General features: G+C 39.9%; 1 protein-coding gene and 1 long non-coding RNA gene across 2 annotated transcripts in view; one reads left to right on the top strand and one right to left on the bottom strand.

Annotated features, from left to right (window-relative positions):
• LOC134793094 (uncharacterized) overlaps window positions 1-17,238 on the bottom strand; it is a 454,735-nt gene that overhangs the window by 72,567 nt on the left and 364,930 nt on the right. The gene's annotated exons all lie outside the window — the stretch shown is intronic.
• Window positions 906-16,249, top strand: LOC134792717 (PR domain zinc finger protein 10-like). Its single transcript, XM_063764020.1, has 17 exons — window positions 906-1,025; window positions 1,127-1,257; window positions 1,438-1,507; window positions 2,102-2,356; window positions 2,646-2,774; window positions 2,903-3,031; window positions 3,509-3,709; window positions 4,022-4,119; window positions 7,294-7,361; window positions 7,802-7,894; window positions 9,712-9,970; window positions 10,609-10,697; window positions 11,589-11,709; window positions 12,288-12,344; window positions 12,747-12,906; window positions 15,317-15,456; window positions 16,148-16,249. The coding sequence occupies exons 1-17, from the start codon at window positions 1,004-1,006 to the stop codon at window positions 16,181-16,183; spliced, it is 2,058 nt and encodes a 685-aa protein (XP_063620090.1). The 5' UTR covers window positions 906-1,003; the 3' UTR covers window positions 16,184-16,249.

Here is a 17,238-nt window from a genome sequence, read left to right as displayed (position 1 = left end):
CAACGCCTATAGACAGTACGTATATAATAAACGCTAGTTTATGATAAGACTTCGATTTTCTTACATCTTTTCCCTTTTCCCCATTTCCATGAAGGAGTATTAGGAGCCATATTCGACTTGAGATAACTGACGTACACGATACGAGATTTGATATCCCGTGTCCCTGTGTTCGAATCCGGATGAGGGATTTTTTTTTTGTCCTAAGAGAAGATTTCTATATTTTGGTTCTTTAAATATAAAAGGTAATTAAATAGTTATTAAAATAGTTGGTCAAACCAATTTGTCAGTCAGTAAGAACCATGAAAACTATACTCATCCTTTTCTTTTGGGTGCTAGTACTAGTGTAAGACAAAGATAGTATGATTCTCTCTGTCTATGATTGAAATGAGACATGGTCTGGACTACTGTCTGGACTCCACTGAAGAAAAAGTAAGGTAATGTCTTAAGGCCCCTGTACACAATGGGCCAGTGTGGATTAGTCTGCGGGACGCATTTATGCGTTAGAGAGAGCAAGGGTACAGGGGCCTTTATACAATCTAAAGGCCCCTGTACATAATGGAGCAGCGCCGGCCAGTCCAAGGGACGGAGCCATGCGGTAGAATGAGATAGCAATATCACTTGCTCCCTCTTACGCCTATATGCGTCCCCCAAAATGGCCCACGCTGGCCCATTGTGTACAGGGGCCTTTATTTGAAGCCCGCTCTCCACTCGTGCGCGTATAGTGGTGCGAAGCCGCGAACGCGAGTGTGGAGTCGATTTCGCACATTAGCGAATTCGACTCAGCACTGCTCACCGCACTCTACTCGGTTCGCGGTTTCGTGCCGCGATTCTCGCGCGAGTGTGGAGCGGGCTTGACAATAGTTCATGTCACAAATGTCAAAATATGACAAGCAAAGAAAATTGAAAATAAACTTAACTTATAATCGTTGCAGGTCTTTTTTTGAATATTAAATATTCTAGTATATACCTTTTTAAATTTATTAATGAATAAATTTATGACTCGATGATGGATAATGGCACTCAAGGTATTAAACTATATTTTCTAGGCAGTGGTTTATGTCAGAACTTTTAAAAAATACAGTTGATTTTTACTTGTTGTTTGCATTCATATATTTTTGGGTTTCAGGACATTATAGCACTTCTACTTCAAATTCTGTGGAATCTCGTACAAGTAATATGTACATTTTACAAGTTAAACCAAGCAGTAGTGAAGGATCTTTACAAGCTGATGCTATTCCACTCCACATGCTTATAAACGTAAGAAAACAATTTAAAAATATTTTATTTCGTATTGTGCACGAAAGTTGAAATTATTACAATATCCTAGCTTATTGTATCAGAGTTGAAATTGCTTCAATGTTGTTATATCCGTTTGCGCCTGTACACGCCTAAAAGAATGGTACAATGATATACATAGTTGTTAAATATCTGTTACAGGGACAAGACCCCCAACATCATCAGTACTTTATCCCAGTAATACAAGGCAAACAGTTACAATTATTTATTGGTAAGTTGGTTTTGTAATCATGAACTTAACAGGTTTGCTGTGGCAATTAGAGTAACTCGTAATTAACCATACTTTGTATCAGGTCTTTTTGCCCCATGAGCATGTTAAATAAAATATTTGGTATGGCTTACACTGCTTTATTCTCAATCAATATGTGAGTAAACGTTAGATTTTACTTTAAGCTCATTAAACTAATTTTACGGGCATCGTCATGACCGCTACTCACTTAGTGCTTGAAAATGAAGACATAGGCTCTCCGGAACATGTCGCGTGAGTGACTAAAAACATGTGAGTTAAACCGTAAAATTAACTTAATGTTAATATGTCTCACAATAGTTTAAATTCAAGTTCATTATCTACATTAATAATTACACTTGCATCATGATATGATAAATCCTGAGGAATGCCGTGGCATTCCCAAGTTCACCTCAGCATGCCTGAGAACACATTGGCAATATTCCGATGGATCCCTTGCCGTGCCATGCGGATAGTGGGCGCCGGGCCTTATACTAAATTTATGTTTTATTCTGATGTTTACGGCTTAAAGCCATATAGAAAGCTACACATCCAATATTATTGTTTTATACATTTCAGATTCCCGAGAACAAGCTGGCACAAACACAGCAAACAATCAGTATTATAGTATTGTCACCGAGCCACAGACAGTCAACAATGAATTGCAGATCCCAAATAGTGACATTAGTGTTACATCCAGCCATGAACATATATTGCAAATTAAAACAGATGCAAAATGCAGTACCAATAAATTGTCTCAGAATGAAGACAAAATTAATAATACTAAAGCCTCACATAATGCTGAGCAGAAAAAGAGAGTTGTGCAAAAGTTTGGTAAGCATTTAGTATAAAAATAAACAGAGTTATGCAGCCCCCGGTATTCATGAGCGTAGGCAGGTAGAAGCAGAGGGGGCAGCTGGCCCATCTTGAGCTCAAATTGTAAATACAATGTATGCCCCTCTCCAATATCCTCGCAACAATTTCCCGCCCGCCTCGGTAACGCGACGCGGGCACATACGGGAACTATATATATGCCCGCTAGGACTTGATGGGAACAGTTTAATTCCTATGGTGCATTGGAAAGGTTTCCAATGTTTCCATTGATATGTGGTGTTGTGTTCAGTGCACATCGCGGACCTTGTGGCGCCGCCGCGGGCGGTGGCGGTGCTGCCGGGCGCGCTGCAGCTGCGGCGCGGCGCCGTGTGGCCGCGCGGCCCGCTGCCGGCGCGGGTGCGCTTCGGACCCGTACAAGGTATGCTTTAACGGTAGCCGTACTAAAGAAATTGGCCAGGTGTGCCATATTTTTCCTTATGCCTGTATAAGTGTTTTACTACGAGTATAGGTTGACATATGGTAGTAATAAATATTCCATTGTTCCAGGGATCAAACGCAATCTATCAACGGAAGAAGCAGAGAGCCTAAAATTAGCGCACAGCAACTCTGGCTCGCCCCTGTTCTTGCTGAAAACGGAGGACGGCACCCACACGCATATAGATGTTTCTGACCAGGGTAACTACTAACTACCTAATACAAATCTACATTATTTTAAGCTGCATTTATGCCTCACCATTTGCGTGGGGTAATGGACAGTTAGTCAGCCATGGGCTCGATTCTCAGTTTGGTCACAGAATAAATAATAGTACTACCGTACAGAAAGGAAACTTCCTACAAAACTGAAGTTTGACAGCGATTCAGGGACGATTCATGCTGTCCCGTTCTTTTGTATGGTACTATCCCTTTCGGCTATTTAGGTTTGGCTAAAATTCAGGGTATTATCTTACCTGTGGTCGTACACGCAAAGGGACATCAAGTTGTGCCAACCCTAATGATTGCTCTGAGCAGTGCTGAGCCGAACGGAGCCGAAAATACCCGAACGCTCTAGTTTCCTACCCCCGGTTTGGTTTTCTAATTAACACTTACAAATTACTCTTTATGTTTTGATTTTTGTATTAATTAGTAATATTCTTATGAAAAATTATTTGTCAGATAAATCAAATTGGCTAAGTTTACTACCGCTCGGAGACCAAAGCACAGCAAACGTGTGGCTTTACCAAGAGAACTACGAATTGTACGCGGCTACAATAAATACTATACCCGCCCGGGTGCCGCTTGCACTGGGCTATAGCAAGGAGTATGTGGACGCCCACAAGTTACCTGTCGAACAACCGGTGTTGGACCTTGAGGCAGGTTAGTAAGGCGTATATTTGAATGTATTCTTTTGATAATGAACAACCATAAATAATCTGGAATATAATAAAATATTCAGATCATAGTTGTCCGTGTATCTTTTATTATTATTTATTACAACATTTCACTTTAATACATTTAGTTTTAACGAAGATATTGTCTCACTGGAAAGGTGAAAGGTGCTACAGTTGGTTTTAAGTGTTTTAACACTAAAATCCCAACTGAATATTTTCTACAGCTGAACATTTTTCAAGCAAGCTTCGTGCCGCTGTAAACCGTCAGCTATATATTTAACAGCAACTGTCTTTTCAGAATTGACCGCAAAACATCGTCAATGGTGGTGCCACGAGTGTCAGCGGTCCATGTCTACAGCGGTGTTGTTACAGCGGCACATGGACGTTTATCATACGGTGAGTAACTTTAGCAGCACTGACGTTACGTCTTCAATGATGGTGCCACGAGTGTCAGCGATCCATGTCTACAGCGGCGTTGTTACAGCGGCACATGGACGTTTATCATACGGTGAGTAACTTTAGCAGCACTGACGTTACGTCTTCAATGGTGGTGCCACGAGTGTCAGCGGTCCATGTCTACAGCGGCACATGGACGTTTATCATACGGTGAGTAACTTTAGCAGCACTGACGTTACGTCTTCAATGATGGTGCCACGAGTGTCAGCGATCCATGTCTACAGCGGCGTTGTTACAGCGGCACATGGACGTTTATCATACGGTGAGTAACTTTAGCAGCACTGACGTTACGTCTTCAATGGTGGTGCCACGAGTGTCAGCGGTCCATGTCTACAGCGGCACATGGACGTTTATCATACGGTGAGTAACTTTAGCAGCACTGACGTTACGTCTTCAATGGTGGTGCCACGAGTGTCAGCGGTCCATGTCTACAGCGGCGTTGTTACAGCGGCACATGGACGTTTATCATACGGTGAGTAACTTTAGTAGCACTGACGTTACGTCTTCAATGATGGCGCCACGAGTGTCAGCGGTCCATGTCTACAGCGGCGTTGTTACAGCGCCACATGGACGTTTATCATACGGTGAGTAACTTTAGCAGCACTGACGTTACGTCTTCAATGATGGTGCCACGAGTGTCAGCGGTCCATGTCTACAGCGGCGTTGTTACAGCGGCACATGGACGTTTATCATACGGTGAGTAACTTTAGCAGCACTGACGTTACGTCTTCAATGGTGGTGCCACGAGTGTCAGCGGTCCATGTCTACAGCGGCACATGGACGTTTATCATACGGTGAGTAACTTCAGAAGCACTGACGTTACGTCTTCAATGATGGTGCCACGAGTGTCAGCGGTCCATGTCTACAGCGGCGTTGTTACAGCGGCACATGGACGTTTATCATACGGTGAGTAACTTTAGCAGCACTGACGTTACGTCTTCAATGGTGGTGCCACGAGTGTCAGCGATCCATGTCTATAGCGGCGTTGTTACAGCGACACATGGTCGTTTATCATACGGTGAGTAACTTTAGCAGCACTGACGTTTCGTCTTCAATGGTGGTGCCACGAGTGTCAGCGATCCATGTCCACAGTGGCGTTGTTACAGCGACACATGAACGTTTATCATACGGTGAGTAACTTTAGCAGCACTGACGTTACGTCTTCAATGGTGGCGTAACGAGTGTCAGCGGTCCATGTCTACAGCGGCACATGGACGTGAGTCACTTTAGCAGCACTGATGTTACGTTTTCGATGCTGGCGCCACGACCCACGAGGGTATTTTTGTCAAAAAATAGATAACCCATTCATATAATAACAAATCCAAAATATTTGTAATATAATTTTTTTGCAGGACAGCTTTTATCGCATAGCCCCAAAAACCGCATATGACGACTTTTGGATCCAATGTATATTATTAACATGTATAATATTTATACAAATGATATTATTGTATGAAATGTATCTTTCAATTATTTATAAAGCCTTTAAATTGATGTTACATACATTGGTCCGAACGTCATTAAAATCGAAAATTACCACTTTTGACCGGTATAAATATGTTTAATTCTTGTCTGAAAATAGCATTTCTAAAAAGAATATAAACATAATATTATAGTTTGTATAAGAACTCCTTAAAAAATGAAGTCAGTGCATGAAATAGGTTTGATACATCATAGTTTAGTATATTTAAAAATACTATTAAAGTAATATTTTCAATGGTGCTGCTATGTCTGCGGTCTCTTTACACGGCACGGACATTTTATTATTCGTTGAATGGGTTTAATAGTACTGACGAAACATCATAATGGTGTCACTAGTCAGATAGTGCCAACGATGCGTAGGAGTTTAGCAAAGTGATGATAATATCTTATCAATGGTTCCGCAACGTGTGTCAGCGAACCCACAACGGCATATGCACATCTATCATAAGGTGAGTAGGTTTAGCAGATTCGATGAAACATATTCAAATGGGATACTAGAGGTCGCTCTTTCGTTTATCATCCGGTGCGTATGTTTCGTAGAGTCCAGCGGCCCACGGTTTATAATTCGTTGTGTAGTTTAGCAGAACTGACGAAACATCTTCAATGTAACTACGAGTGTCAGCGAACCCACAACGGCACATATACGTATATCATTCAGTAAGTAAAGGCTTTACAGTCTTCCGTTTCGGTCCAACTATGAACATTCCAGGTTTTAAAAAGAAATATAAAAATATGCTCATATATTTTGACAAAATTGTTATATCGTGATTTACATTTTGAATTTTGAATTGTTGTGACGGCGTCACGCGATTGACATGTGATGTGACATGCTAAGAAAAAAGTTATTCTGTAAATCTTTATCAAACTCTTTACTCTGTACAATTAATTATAAAGTAATTTTATTTCTATTCATTATTCACATTACTAGCGTATCAATACTAGGCTAATATTAACATAAGTTAAGACGTAGGGATTAACTGTAGGTAAGTTATCAGTACCTATCACTTTTTATAATAGATAACATTTAGACATTTTATTGCAAATTAATCCCTAGATTTAATTAGAAATTATAATTATGATAACTACAAGCATAATAAATAATGATAATGTCTTAATGCCTTTAGGCATTAAGTCCGCCATTTGTACATTTTATTTGTATTTTGTGCAATAAAGTTTAAATAAATAAATAAATAAATAATGTTTTTATGAGCGTTAACCTCCCAAGGCCCAAGGTCCTGCCTATAGTACTTATTCAGTTTGATTTAATTTAAATCATAGTCAATTGGAACAGAGTCGCATTTGTTTTGTATCGTTCAATTTTCAAACTAAACCAAAATGCACTAAAGATTCAAATTTCAGTGGCATATTCTAGATTTTTCATTTGTACGGCTGGGCCTTGTGCGGATATAGCCAAGTCGTACGGTTTTGACAACCGTAACAAGTTGTGGGTTCTAACCGTCTAACCCCGGGTAATAATAATAATAAGATTAATGAGTTTCGCGCGACTATGACATATATCATTTGGTATACACCAGTTGCTCTTTGGCGAAGGAAAAATCGTGAGAAAGTGGAACGACACGCGATTATGTCAATTCGCCACAAAAAAAAATATATAAAGATATTGTTTTTTAGGAGGAGAAGCAGAGACCGCGCCGCTACCGATGTCTACACTGCACCAGGTCTTTCTGCAGATTGTTTACGTTAGTATAAATTATTTTGGGTTTTGGAGTTGTTAAAAGTCAAACCTTATCATTAAGCTAATTTTACGGTTAACGCATTCACTGCCAGGGGGCGTGGCCTAGGAACAAATTTGTATGACGGTGAACACACATGTGTGTCGGGGGCAATGAATGTGTTAAAGTCACGTGTTTTTAGGCACAGTCAGGTCTCCGAAACATGTCGAAAATTGCTGCATATGGAGTTAACATGATTATACCTCTTTAGATCAACATAGTGACGAGTTTGTATGAGGGAATTGTATGTTTGTTTGCCGCGTGGAGTTCCATGTACAATATACCTATGTCGCTTCCCCATCTTACAGTGAATCCAAAATGAGTACTTCACATGTTTAGTAAAAAATTTGTCGATGCAATACCTACGCCCTGAAAGTATCCTATATACCTACTTGATTTTTTTCCAGTTTAAGACGGCACACGGCACGGCATTGCACTAAGAAAGCGAAAGAAGACAAACATAATGAAATACAAGGTGGCCAGACTGCGAATGGTCTTCTGTAAGTACAACTTGACATGAACACAATTTACAAGAACTGAGAAACCTGTTAGGCCCTGGCACAGATCACCTCAAATACAAGTTGGAGCATATTACATAACTAGCGGTCCCCACACAGGCTCTCCGGTACTAATTTGAAGTAAGGAAAGGACGCTAAGCACATATATTTTCATACATTGACCCGCTATATCCTATCTCTATCGCACATGTATAATTATATTGCTGTTCCGCTCGCACAGTGTCATTGACCGCCGGCGTCACGGGCGGGACAGCTATATAAGTAGTGGCCTTACTATAGGTAGGTATAGTCTGTCGATTTATAGCAGGCCCCGAACTGCTAATCCTTTGTCTATTGTTAAGTAAAACCGCACGTGCTACTTACCTGCAAAAAAGGGTCTTAATTATTCTAATTGGCACCTGAGCCATTGAAACTAGTGTAGGTGCGCTCTCCGATAATGCGCCTTTGTTACGCATCTGGATGACACATTTTAGACTAGTTCGACTGGCCAGCACTCAGTAACCGTAGAGAATTACACGACCCTTTTTTTACACGTAGAGGCACGTGCGGTTTTACTTAACAATAGACAAAGGATTAGCGGCTCGGGGCCAATTACAAATCGACAGACTATAAGGGAGGGCGACCGCTTATTTTAGTTTCATCCACGCTTACGACATGTACTCATGTAAATTAAAATGAGTTCCAGGGATGATTATTGGCGATTTTAGTATACAATGGTGTAGGTTGCAATCTAGAAGTGCTGCTAGATGCGTAGCATTGTACAAGTATGTACCTAAAATCGCATCTTTGTGTTGTAACCTTGCGTTCTTCCTATTCCTACCCCTTCATAACGCGCATGGTATAATAATATACTCCGCCTGGTACTCTATTCCGAGATTCGCGTATGACCTAACTGACACGGGCCTACGTCATCATGCTGTTTGCAGGTTCTCAAACTTTAAAATGTGGGAGAATTTTAACCAACGGTGAAAATTATTTTAACGGCATTAATTTTAAGTTATTCATGTAGAAACATAGTAAAATAAAACAAATCTAATGTATTAAATTAAACTTTATTTATCTATACAAGACAAACGTTTAAAAAACTAATTCACAGTTACACATTAATTACCAAGCTTACGACGTGAAAAGTTTGGAAAACACTGCGACTGCTGACACTGAGCGAGAAGGAAATAACAATTAACACGCGTTCGACAAGGATGACGGTCAGGGCATGAAGTTATCTAGATCCGAATTGTCAAATGTGACAGCGCTATCCTGTGTTGCCAGTAATGTAAACAGAATTACCCGAACGTCTGAAATTTCTTTCGTGAATCGGAAGATATTGCTAACGAATAATTAAAAATGACGTGTTATTGTAAAATTTAAGATAAAATACATTATAAATGAAAATTATAAAATTATAAAGAAATATTTTAACTTATTAACCATAGCTATAATGTACCCATGTAACATGTTATGTTGAAATAAAGTGGCAATGTTATTGTGACGTAGGCCCGTGTCACTCTGGGAATAGAAGACCATGTTTTATTAGACCATGATAACGCGCTAGTCAGTACAGATGTAGTGCATAATTGTTTTCCTTCGTATTTTCTCGGAAACGTTCGTATTTGTCATGCTACTTCAGTCAACCTCAGTACTTGTACCCGTTCACGACACGTTCGTACGTTTCCGTGAAAATACGATTGTAAACAATTATGCACTACATCTGTAGACTAAAGCCTTATGATAATAAAGAAAATAAAAATACATAAATATTATAAATTATAAGTTTAACAATTAAAACGTTTTCTTTCCAGAGACACTTCAAAACCAGACGACCTCCCCGACCTACCCATCACCCCCGCCGACGACAGCCGCCTACCCTCCGACGAGAGTCTCCAAACCCTCACCAACAATCTAGACTTCTCCACGACCCTGTTCGACCCGGACCGCATCAACCTCGACATGTCTGGCAGCTCGCGGGAGGACTTCAACTACTCGCTGGGGCTTAAAGACGATATTGCGCTGGCGGCTGGGATAGATTTTGGGATTGACGATTCGTGCAGTAAAAAGGAGGTCAGCGCTGAATTTTATATTAGAAATTTATCATCGCGTGTCTATATTTTTCCCATTGCTAAATCCGGTTTTCTTAGGATAATTAGCGGTGCCGTCATAGAGCGGCCGTCTCCATACTAAATAATACGGCTAAATATGTATGTCGTAGTATTTTGTATAGAGACGGCCGCTATATGATGGCGTGACGACACCGTTTCATATTTAACAATTTTAACACATAGATATCAGTGAATGAACATGGGTCAAAATGATACATATAATAAAATCATTTATCCATATATATACATTTTTTTGATAATTTTATACGTTTTCATTTTGAGTTTTAGTCGTGTGTCGATAGATGGCAGTAAATTTACTGACTACAACATTTACTATGACAGGACCCCTCTACACTATCTATTCTCTTTGCTATTAGGAAACCAGGGCTTAAGCACAGCCGGCCTAGGCAAAGTGACAATCGCTATCGCTACGACAACGAAACGGTTTGTGTCTCTATCACTCTTCCATATTAGTGGCGACAGTGACAGTTGCATTTCGATCGCTACGGAGCGTAAGCGATTGGCATGTTGGCTATGCGGCCAGGTAACCACCAAAACTGTTTTGGACTAGATAAGACTAACCCCATCATATTTTTCCAGGTGAGAAAAGAAAACACGGAAACGGTGTTCCTAACCTGTAGATATTGTAATCAAGCCGTCATACGAGGGCGACAACGTCAGCACGTCAAGTGAGTATCTACTTTAATTCGTGTAGGTACATACACATGAACAATTGTAAATGTTCTAACGTATATACCTTACATTACAAATTTGGTGTCTGCTACTGCCTGACGATATTTAATCAACTGTAATTTCTAATCCAGACGTTTATCTGTAAATAGTGCAATAAAAGTGGAAGAAATTGATTAATTAATTTTCTACCGGTGGAGTTAACGGGCTACCCCACGCCAATGACCATCGATCTGAATCCCTATGAGTTTTGTAATGTTTTTTGTAGCTTATCATATTAACAGCAACGGCTTTAAGCAATATAGTGTCCCATATTCACTTCAAAGCTCATTGTCTTCGAGATATTTGGCATCAAAGTTGAACGATTTTAAGCCACAAAACTGGTTTTCTGGCTATAACTTTTGTGTTAATTAGTTTAAAATTAAAACCCTAGAAACGTTTTTAGAGACGTCAAAGACGAACCCAAATATGTAGATTTCGTATATGTTAGATCTTTAACAGCAATCTACATACGAAAAAAGTGTTTTTTTAGACAATGTTTAAAAATCTCATAAAAAAAGAAGTATTCATTTCTTTCAAAATCCGGTAGATAAAAATGGAGATAAAAGATTGAAGAACCGATAGCCGTTTGCCTTATAATTCTATCTGTAGTGCAAAAGTAGGAGATACGATTCAAAACATGTCAAAAATTGATGAAGACCCCAGGTAGCCCCTTAACGAAAATTGGATTAAAATTTCTCCAAGCTGTGGGAAAAAATGCTTTAGTAATTAAATGTACCTACATCACTTTCTGACAAAAAACAAATATACAGTGAATTAGTACAAAAATAAACTTATTTCTTCAAAGAATTTCTCCTTGACTTCACCTCGTTTAATCTTTTTTTTTTTAGGGCATGCACGGGAAGAAAGTTTCACTGTGGGTGCGGACGCGCGTTCCAATACAAGGACAAACTGGCACTACACATACACATAGACCACCCTAACCTGACTTCTGACCAGCGGAGACTGAAGGTGATATGGAATGGAACGCTATTTATTACCTTTGTATATTTATAGAGAATACTTTTGGATGAAGTAGGTTCTACAACTAACGGAACCTAGTACAGTCAACTGTAAAAATATGGGTGCACAAATCATCTCAAAAATATGTCCCATAGCTCTTATGTCAGCGAATTAAGAACTATGGGACATATGTTTGAATAAGTTGGCTACACCCATATTTTTACAGTTGACTGTACAGTTAAACCTGATTTTTCTTGTTGTACAGTCATCTGCAACAATATGTTACACAATGAAAGCCGCAAAAATATCTGATACGATCTTATTTGTAGAGCCATAAGAGCGTGTCACATATTTATGCGGCCTTCGAAGTGTAACATATTATTGCAGTACAGTTATTTCAGAATTAGTGCTTTAGTTTTGACGACATTAGCTATTAGTCTTGCGTGAGACGTACTTATATAAGGCGTCGCTTCCCGTCCAAATCTTGTATTGGGTTCCATGGGTCCAGACCCCAGATCCCAGATCCCAGGATTGTGCGAGTGTATTTCTAGTTGGTATCTATGTTATAAATATTCTGTTTATTTCAGAATAGTAAAGAAGATGAATTGCAATATAAATGTGAAACATGCAATCACAAGTTTAAGGTAAGATTAATAATCAATAATCAGTCCTTGTGAGATTTCTTTTTTAAACACTCTTGACCTATTTTGTACCGCTTAACTATTCATCAAAACTATTGGAACGAGCCTAAACTCAATGAGGTTGCGTTCCTATGGCCACCTTGATGGTACCATAAAAATATATTGTTATCAAAGTTACATCAGGTGTTGAAAATTGAATAAATGTTAAAATGTTGAGCATTAGGGTGGTAGGTATACCATCTATCCAATATGTATTGCATCTCACATTTTGCTTAACGAGATAGTGAAATGTCATTGCCATTGGACAAAGAAATTGGACAGGTGGAATATCACCCTTAACTAATGGAGATTCCTACAAGAATCACCATTACTGTTCTTTATTAACTTGGGTATTTATTTCATTAGCGGCGCGGTATGCTAGTGAACCATCTCTGGCGAGTCCACAAGACGGTTTCAACTGCAGTTCCTCTAGAGAAGAAAGTCCGGCATTACCCGTGCGTCACGTGCCCCAAAGTGTACCGGACGGCCGCGAAACGGGACAGTCACGTCAAGATACACCACCCTGGTAAGTGTTTCTGTAAACCATATCGCTCGCCCAATGTTACAGGGTTCTATGTTACATTTTCAACATAGTTAAAAGTCGACTTAATGTCAATATGACAATGTTCCAATTTTAGTTCGATAAAAATGAAACACCCACCCGCTCCAAAACCCGAGTCGTTGATGTTGGGGTGAAGACCGCCAGGCTTAAGTGGGACTGGGCTGGATATGTCTGCCGGATGCATGATGACAGATGGGCCAAAATAGCCACTAGCTGGCATCCCCAGGGTAGTCGAGGCAGAGGCAGACCGAGAAAGAGATGGCGGGACGACCTGGATGCATTCCAGCGGGATTGGCGGGATCTTGCTCAGCACAGGGAGGACTGGAAATGGAGAGGGGAGGCCTTTGCCCAGCAGTGGGACACACACATAGGCTAATAAAAAAAAATTAAACATAGAACCCCGTAATATTGGGCCAGTGATATCTAACGGAGCGATCTCGGTGAACCAAGGTGTTGTGCTCGGTGTTCTGTCACCCCAGGGCATCCCAAGAATGAGGTGCTGGCGGCTGTCTCTACGGCCTACATGCATATCCTGCAAAGGGGGAATCAGTAGCACGCTATGTCAAACATACACCGGAAAAGGTGACGCAACCAAAAAACTGTGTCGCTAAAACGATATTTGATTTTGATTAATGCGTTATAGGGTATTACTGGCCACCTGGCCCCAATTTCACCACGGTGACAGGTGCGACAATTGTAAAATCACTGTTGCTGACGTCACAGGCATCCATGGACTACGGTTACCACTTACCATCGGGCGGGCCGTATTCCTGTTTGCCACCATCATTGTATTATTTAAAAAAACTTTATTATATCGGAAAAAAACAGATATTTCTTTTGCGAAGTTTCTGACAATTGTCAAGATTTCGAAGAATTGTAGGTAATAGGCCTGTTGCAAGTAACAAAGAATCATGGAAATAATGGTTTCAACGAAACATATATGTTAATATGATTCTAAAAAATGGCCCAATCTCAGTATAAACTGAAGGATTATTAATATATTCAATAAAATAAAAGTGCAAAATTCTCCAATCGGCCATTTTTACTGAAACGCCAATCAGAAACGTTCCAAACAGTGACGTCATCAATCCATAACATATTTCTTAGAGCAACATAGACAACCTCATTGACCGAAATCTATACGTGGGCACCAAAGAGTTCGAAAGGTGCAAAAAAAATGTTATTTCGCCACTAAACATTTATTACGTCCAAAAAATATTATTACACGATATAAAGTAGATATCTATTTGTTATTATTTAAATAAAATGCTAAATAATACGATATTTCAACAACAAACTTTTTTAATTATTTGGCTGAATGGAACTATCATTGCCATGTCGGCTGTCGTAACTAGAAAAAATGAAAAATTAAAAAGTAAAACCGGCGTTCGGTGATTTTCACTCAAAATTTACATGTATCTAAATATTCATCTTAAACTGCAACCGTGTGAGAGTTTTTGTGTAAAATGAGTTATTGTGATAAATTTTGGTAATGTATTTATCATCCCTAATCGTAATATATGGTGCTGAATTAACAATATCATCGGATTCAAGGGAAATTCGTAACTGTAAGTATGTAAACAATATCTACCACCCTACCACCAACTAAATGATGACGTCACAAATGGCATGCGAGGCGTTTTCGCGCGAAGTTTAAACTAGGTATAATAAAATGCAATTATCTATGTTAAATCTTATGAGTATAACTGAAATATAGTGTTTTTCGGAACTAATACAAGTGTACCGACGATATTAAAAGGGTTTTCAAAATTTGTCATCAGGCCTATTCTTGACAGGTAATGAGTTATATGTCGGAATTTCGTGACAATTGTAGTGTTTCTTGTGACAATTGTCATAAACTTAGCAAGAGAAATATCTGTTTTTTCCGATATAATAAAGTTTTTTTTAATAAAACAATGATGGTGGCAAACAGGAATACGGCCCGCCCGATGGTAAACGGTAACCGTAGCCCATGGATGCCTGTGACGTCAGCAACAGTGATAATTTACAATTGTCGCACCTGTCACCGTGGTGAAATTGGAGCCTGCTAATAACTGGCCAATCTAAACTAAAAATGAATTCTATTCAACTATAAACAGAATTCATTTTAGTATAAGGTACAAAGGCTAATTTAGACGGTGCGAGAACTCGCATGCGATTGTAGTTATTACATTGCGGACTGTTGGTTACGTCCAATTCAACCGACCGATCGATAACGATCGACCGATTCGCGCGCCGTCTAAACCAGCTCTTAGGGTATGAATTTTGTTTATAGGTGAATAGAATTCATTTTTAGTTTAGGGTGGCCACTGTGGCCAGTTAGTATTACTAACAGGTGGGCAGTTATTGAAGAATTACCCTATTGTTTGCGCAGGTTTGTCGGTATCCGGCATAGGGACATCGATAGAAGGCGGGCTCGTGGCGTGCGCGCCGGCCGCGTGCAGCGCGTGCCCGCGCCAGTACGCCACGCGCGCCAAGCTGCTGCAGCACGTGCGGCTCCACCACCCCGCGCTGGTACACCACTATACTATAGCATACAAGTTCCATTCAATATCACCACACCACACTAGAAATACCACCACTGTGCGTTACTCCTTTCCAACGGTCTCCTATGAATTCCAGAAAGGTTCTTCTCCGCCAGTAGGTACTACTCGTGCACACACATAGCTACTGCAACCCAATATAGTTGGTGACTGGCCTCAAAGATTCGATTTGAGATGGAAGAAATCAACGTGTTGATTCGACCTTGCGACGTTTCGGAACACCAGTCCTATATAGCTCTAACCAACTCAGCTATCTACGCTTGCTCGACGCGGTAAATTTTTAAATTTTCTGTCAGTTATATAGACGTCTCTGTTTATTAGTACAAAAATCAAATGCCCATTACTGGCGGCTGCCATGCCGTGTCCAAGACTGGGGCTGGTCTTTATGGATAAATTTGATTATTATTTTTGCGGCTTTCGAAGAGTAACATATTATTGCAGGGGACTGTATATTCTATCGGCCCAATTCGTACAATGCTTATAAGATCTGATGTCACAGCGATACGATACCGATCTGTCAGTGTCAAAAGTGACATTTCTTCAACCAAAAAAATCACTTTTGACACTGACAGAACGCTATCGTATCGCTGTGACGTCTTATAAGCGTTGTTCGAATTGGGCCGCCAGTCGTGGGTTAAGATCTAATTCCAGTTTTGTTCCAGGCACCCCCGGTCAAGAAGAAAATACCGTTTAAATGAGAACTAACGACATGCCTATACTACCTACATCATTAGTCCGATTGGGGCGATTGGGAGAAAAACACACAATGCCATTATGTTATAAGAAAATAAAGTTTCTACATCAATAAATAAAAAATAAAACTACCGTTTCTTTTTTATCCTCCCTGCCGATATCTCTCGCAAATCCCCGGTATAAGGGGTCGTCCTCCCTTGTCAAACTTTTTAATAGGAAAAAGATAGGTCTTTAATAAGTACGTACTGTAACACTTGGCATGACCTCCCCCCTGTTGCTGTGACGTAATAAATAAATAAATAAATGAAAAAGGGTTGTAGGGGAGAGCGGGGTTAAACGTGCCGGGGGTAAGTTGTTCCGATGGGAATAGGAACGCAAGTAAACCATGGAGCGATTCGTATGATGTTTGTCGCGAAAAGTCAGACCACTATGCGATTGCAGGAGCTGTTTTCGTTCCTTCCATTACAGTAGAATAGTAGTTATGGAAAATAAATCAAAAACGAGGGCACAACTAACCCCACGGAAAATCCCATTTTTGCTTTGGATTTTTTTACTAACTGTTGATAGTACACAAAAAATAATCACATATTGCGACGAACTGCAAAGTAGGTACTATTTTAGCGTGTGTGAACCGAGATTATAATATTTGACGAATAAGTTAGAATTTTAAGCAACGGAACAACCAGCCCCATAACGGGGTTAGTTGTTCCGTTCCGACCTATCTCATGAAAAAAAATCTGGTAAAAAAACAGTTTAACGATGCACAAATCAATATCACTATTCAGAAACGCAAATAATCATTATTTAATATAGCGCAAGCGACATACCTTATTCATACGGCTTTCATAGATTAAATTTGTATTTTATGAAAATCGGCACGTTTAATCCCACTCTCCCCTACTGGTTTTTAATGGATCGGCAACGTTATGTGACACCCCTGGATTTGCCAGTGTTCATAATATAGTCAACGGTAACCGGTCACTGTCAGGTCAGGAGTTGGTACGGTATGTTTATTCTTCATCGACGTGGTTTAAAAAAAGTTTCGTAAACAAATGACTTG

This window comes from Cydia splendana, chromosome 1, assembly GCF_910591565.1.
Source record: "Cydia splendana chromosome 1, ilCydSple1.2, whole genome shotgun sequence".
Classification (NCBI taxonomy): domain Eukaryota; kingdom Metazoa; phylum Arthropoda; class Insecta; order Lepidoptera; family Tortricidae; genus Cydia; species Cydia splendana.
This window is presented reverse-complemented; position numbering and strand designations above follow the sequence as displayed.

Bases quoted from the DNA above. Each gene is read 5' to 3' on its own strand.
- LOC134792717 (XM_063764020.1), top strand. From the start codon at position 1,004: ATGATGGATAATGGCACTCAAG. The intron at 2,357-2,645 runs GTAAGCATTTAG...TGTTGTGTTCAG, and splicing joins GAGAGTTGTGCAAAAGTTTG to TGCACATCGCGGACCTTGTG. The intron at 15,457-16,147 runs GTACACCACTAT...GTTTTGTTCCAG, and splicing joins GGCTCCACCACCCCGCGCTG to GCACCCCCGGTCAAGAAGAA.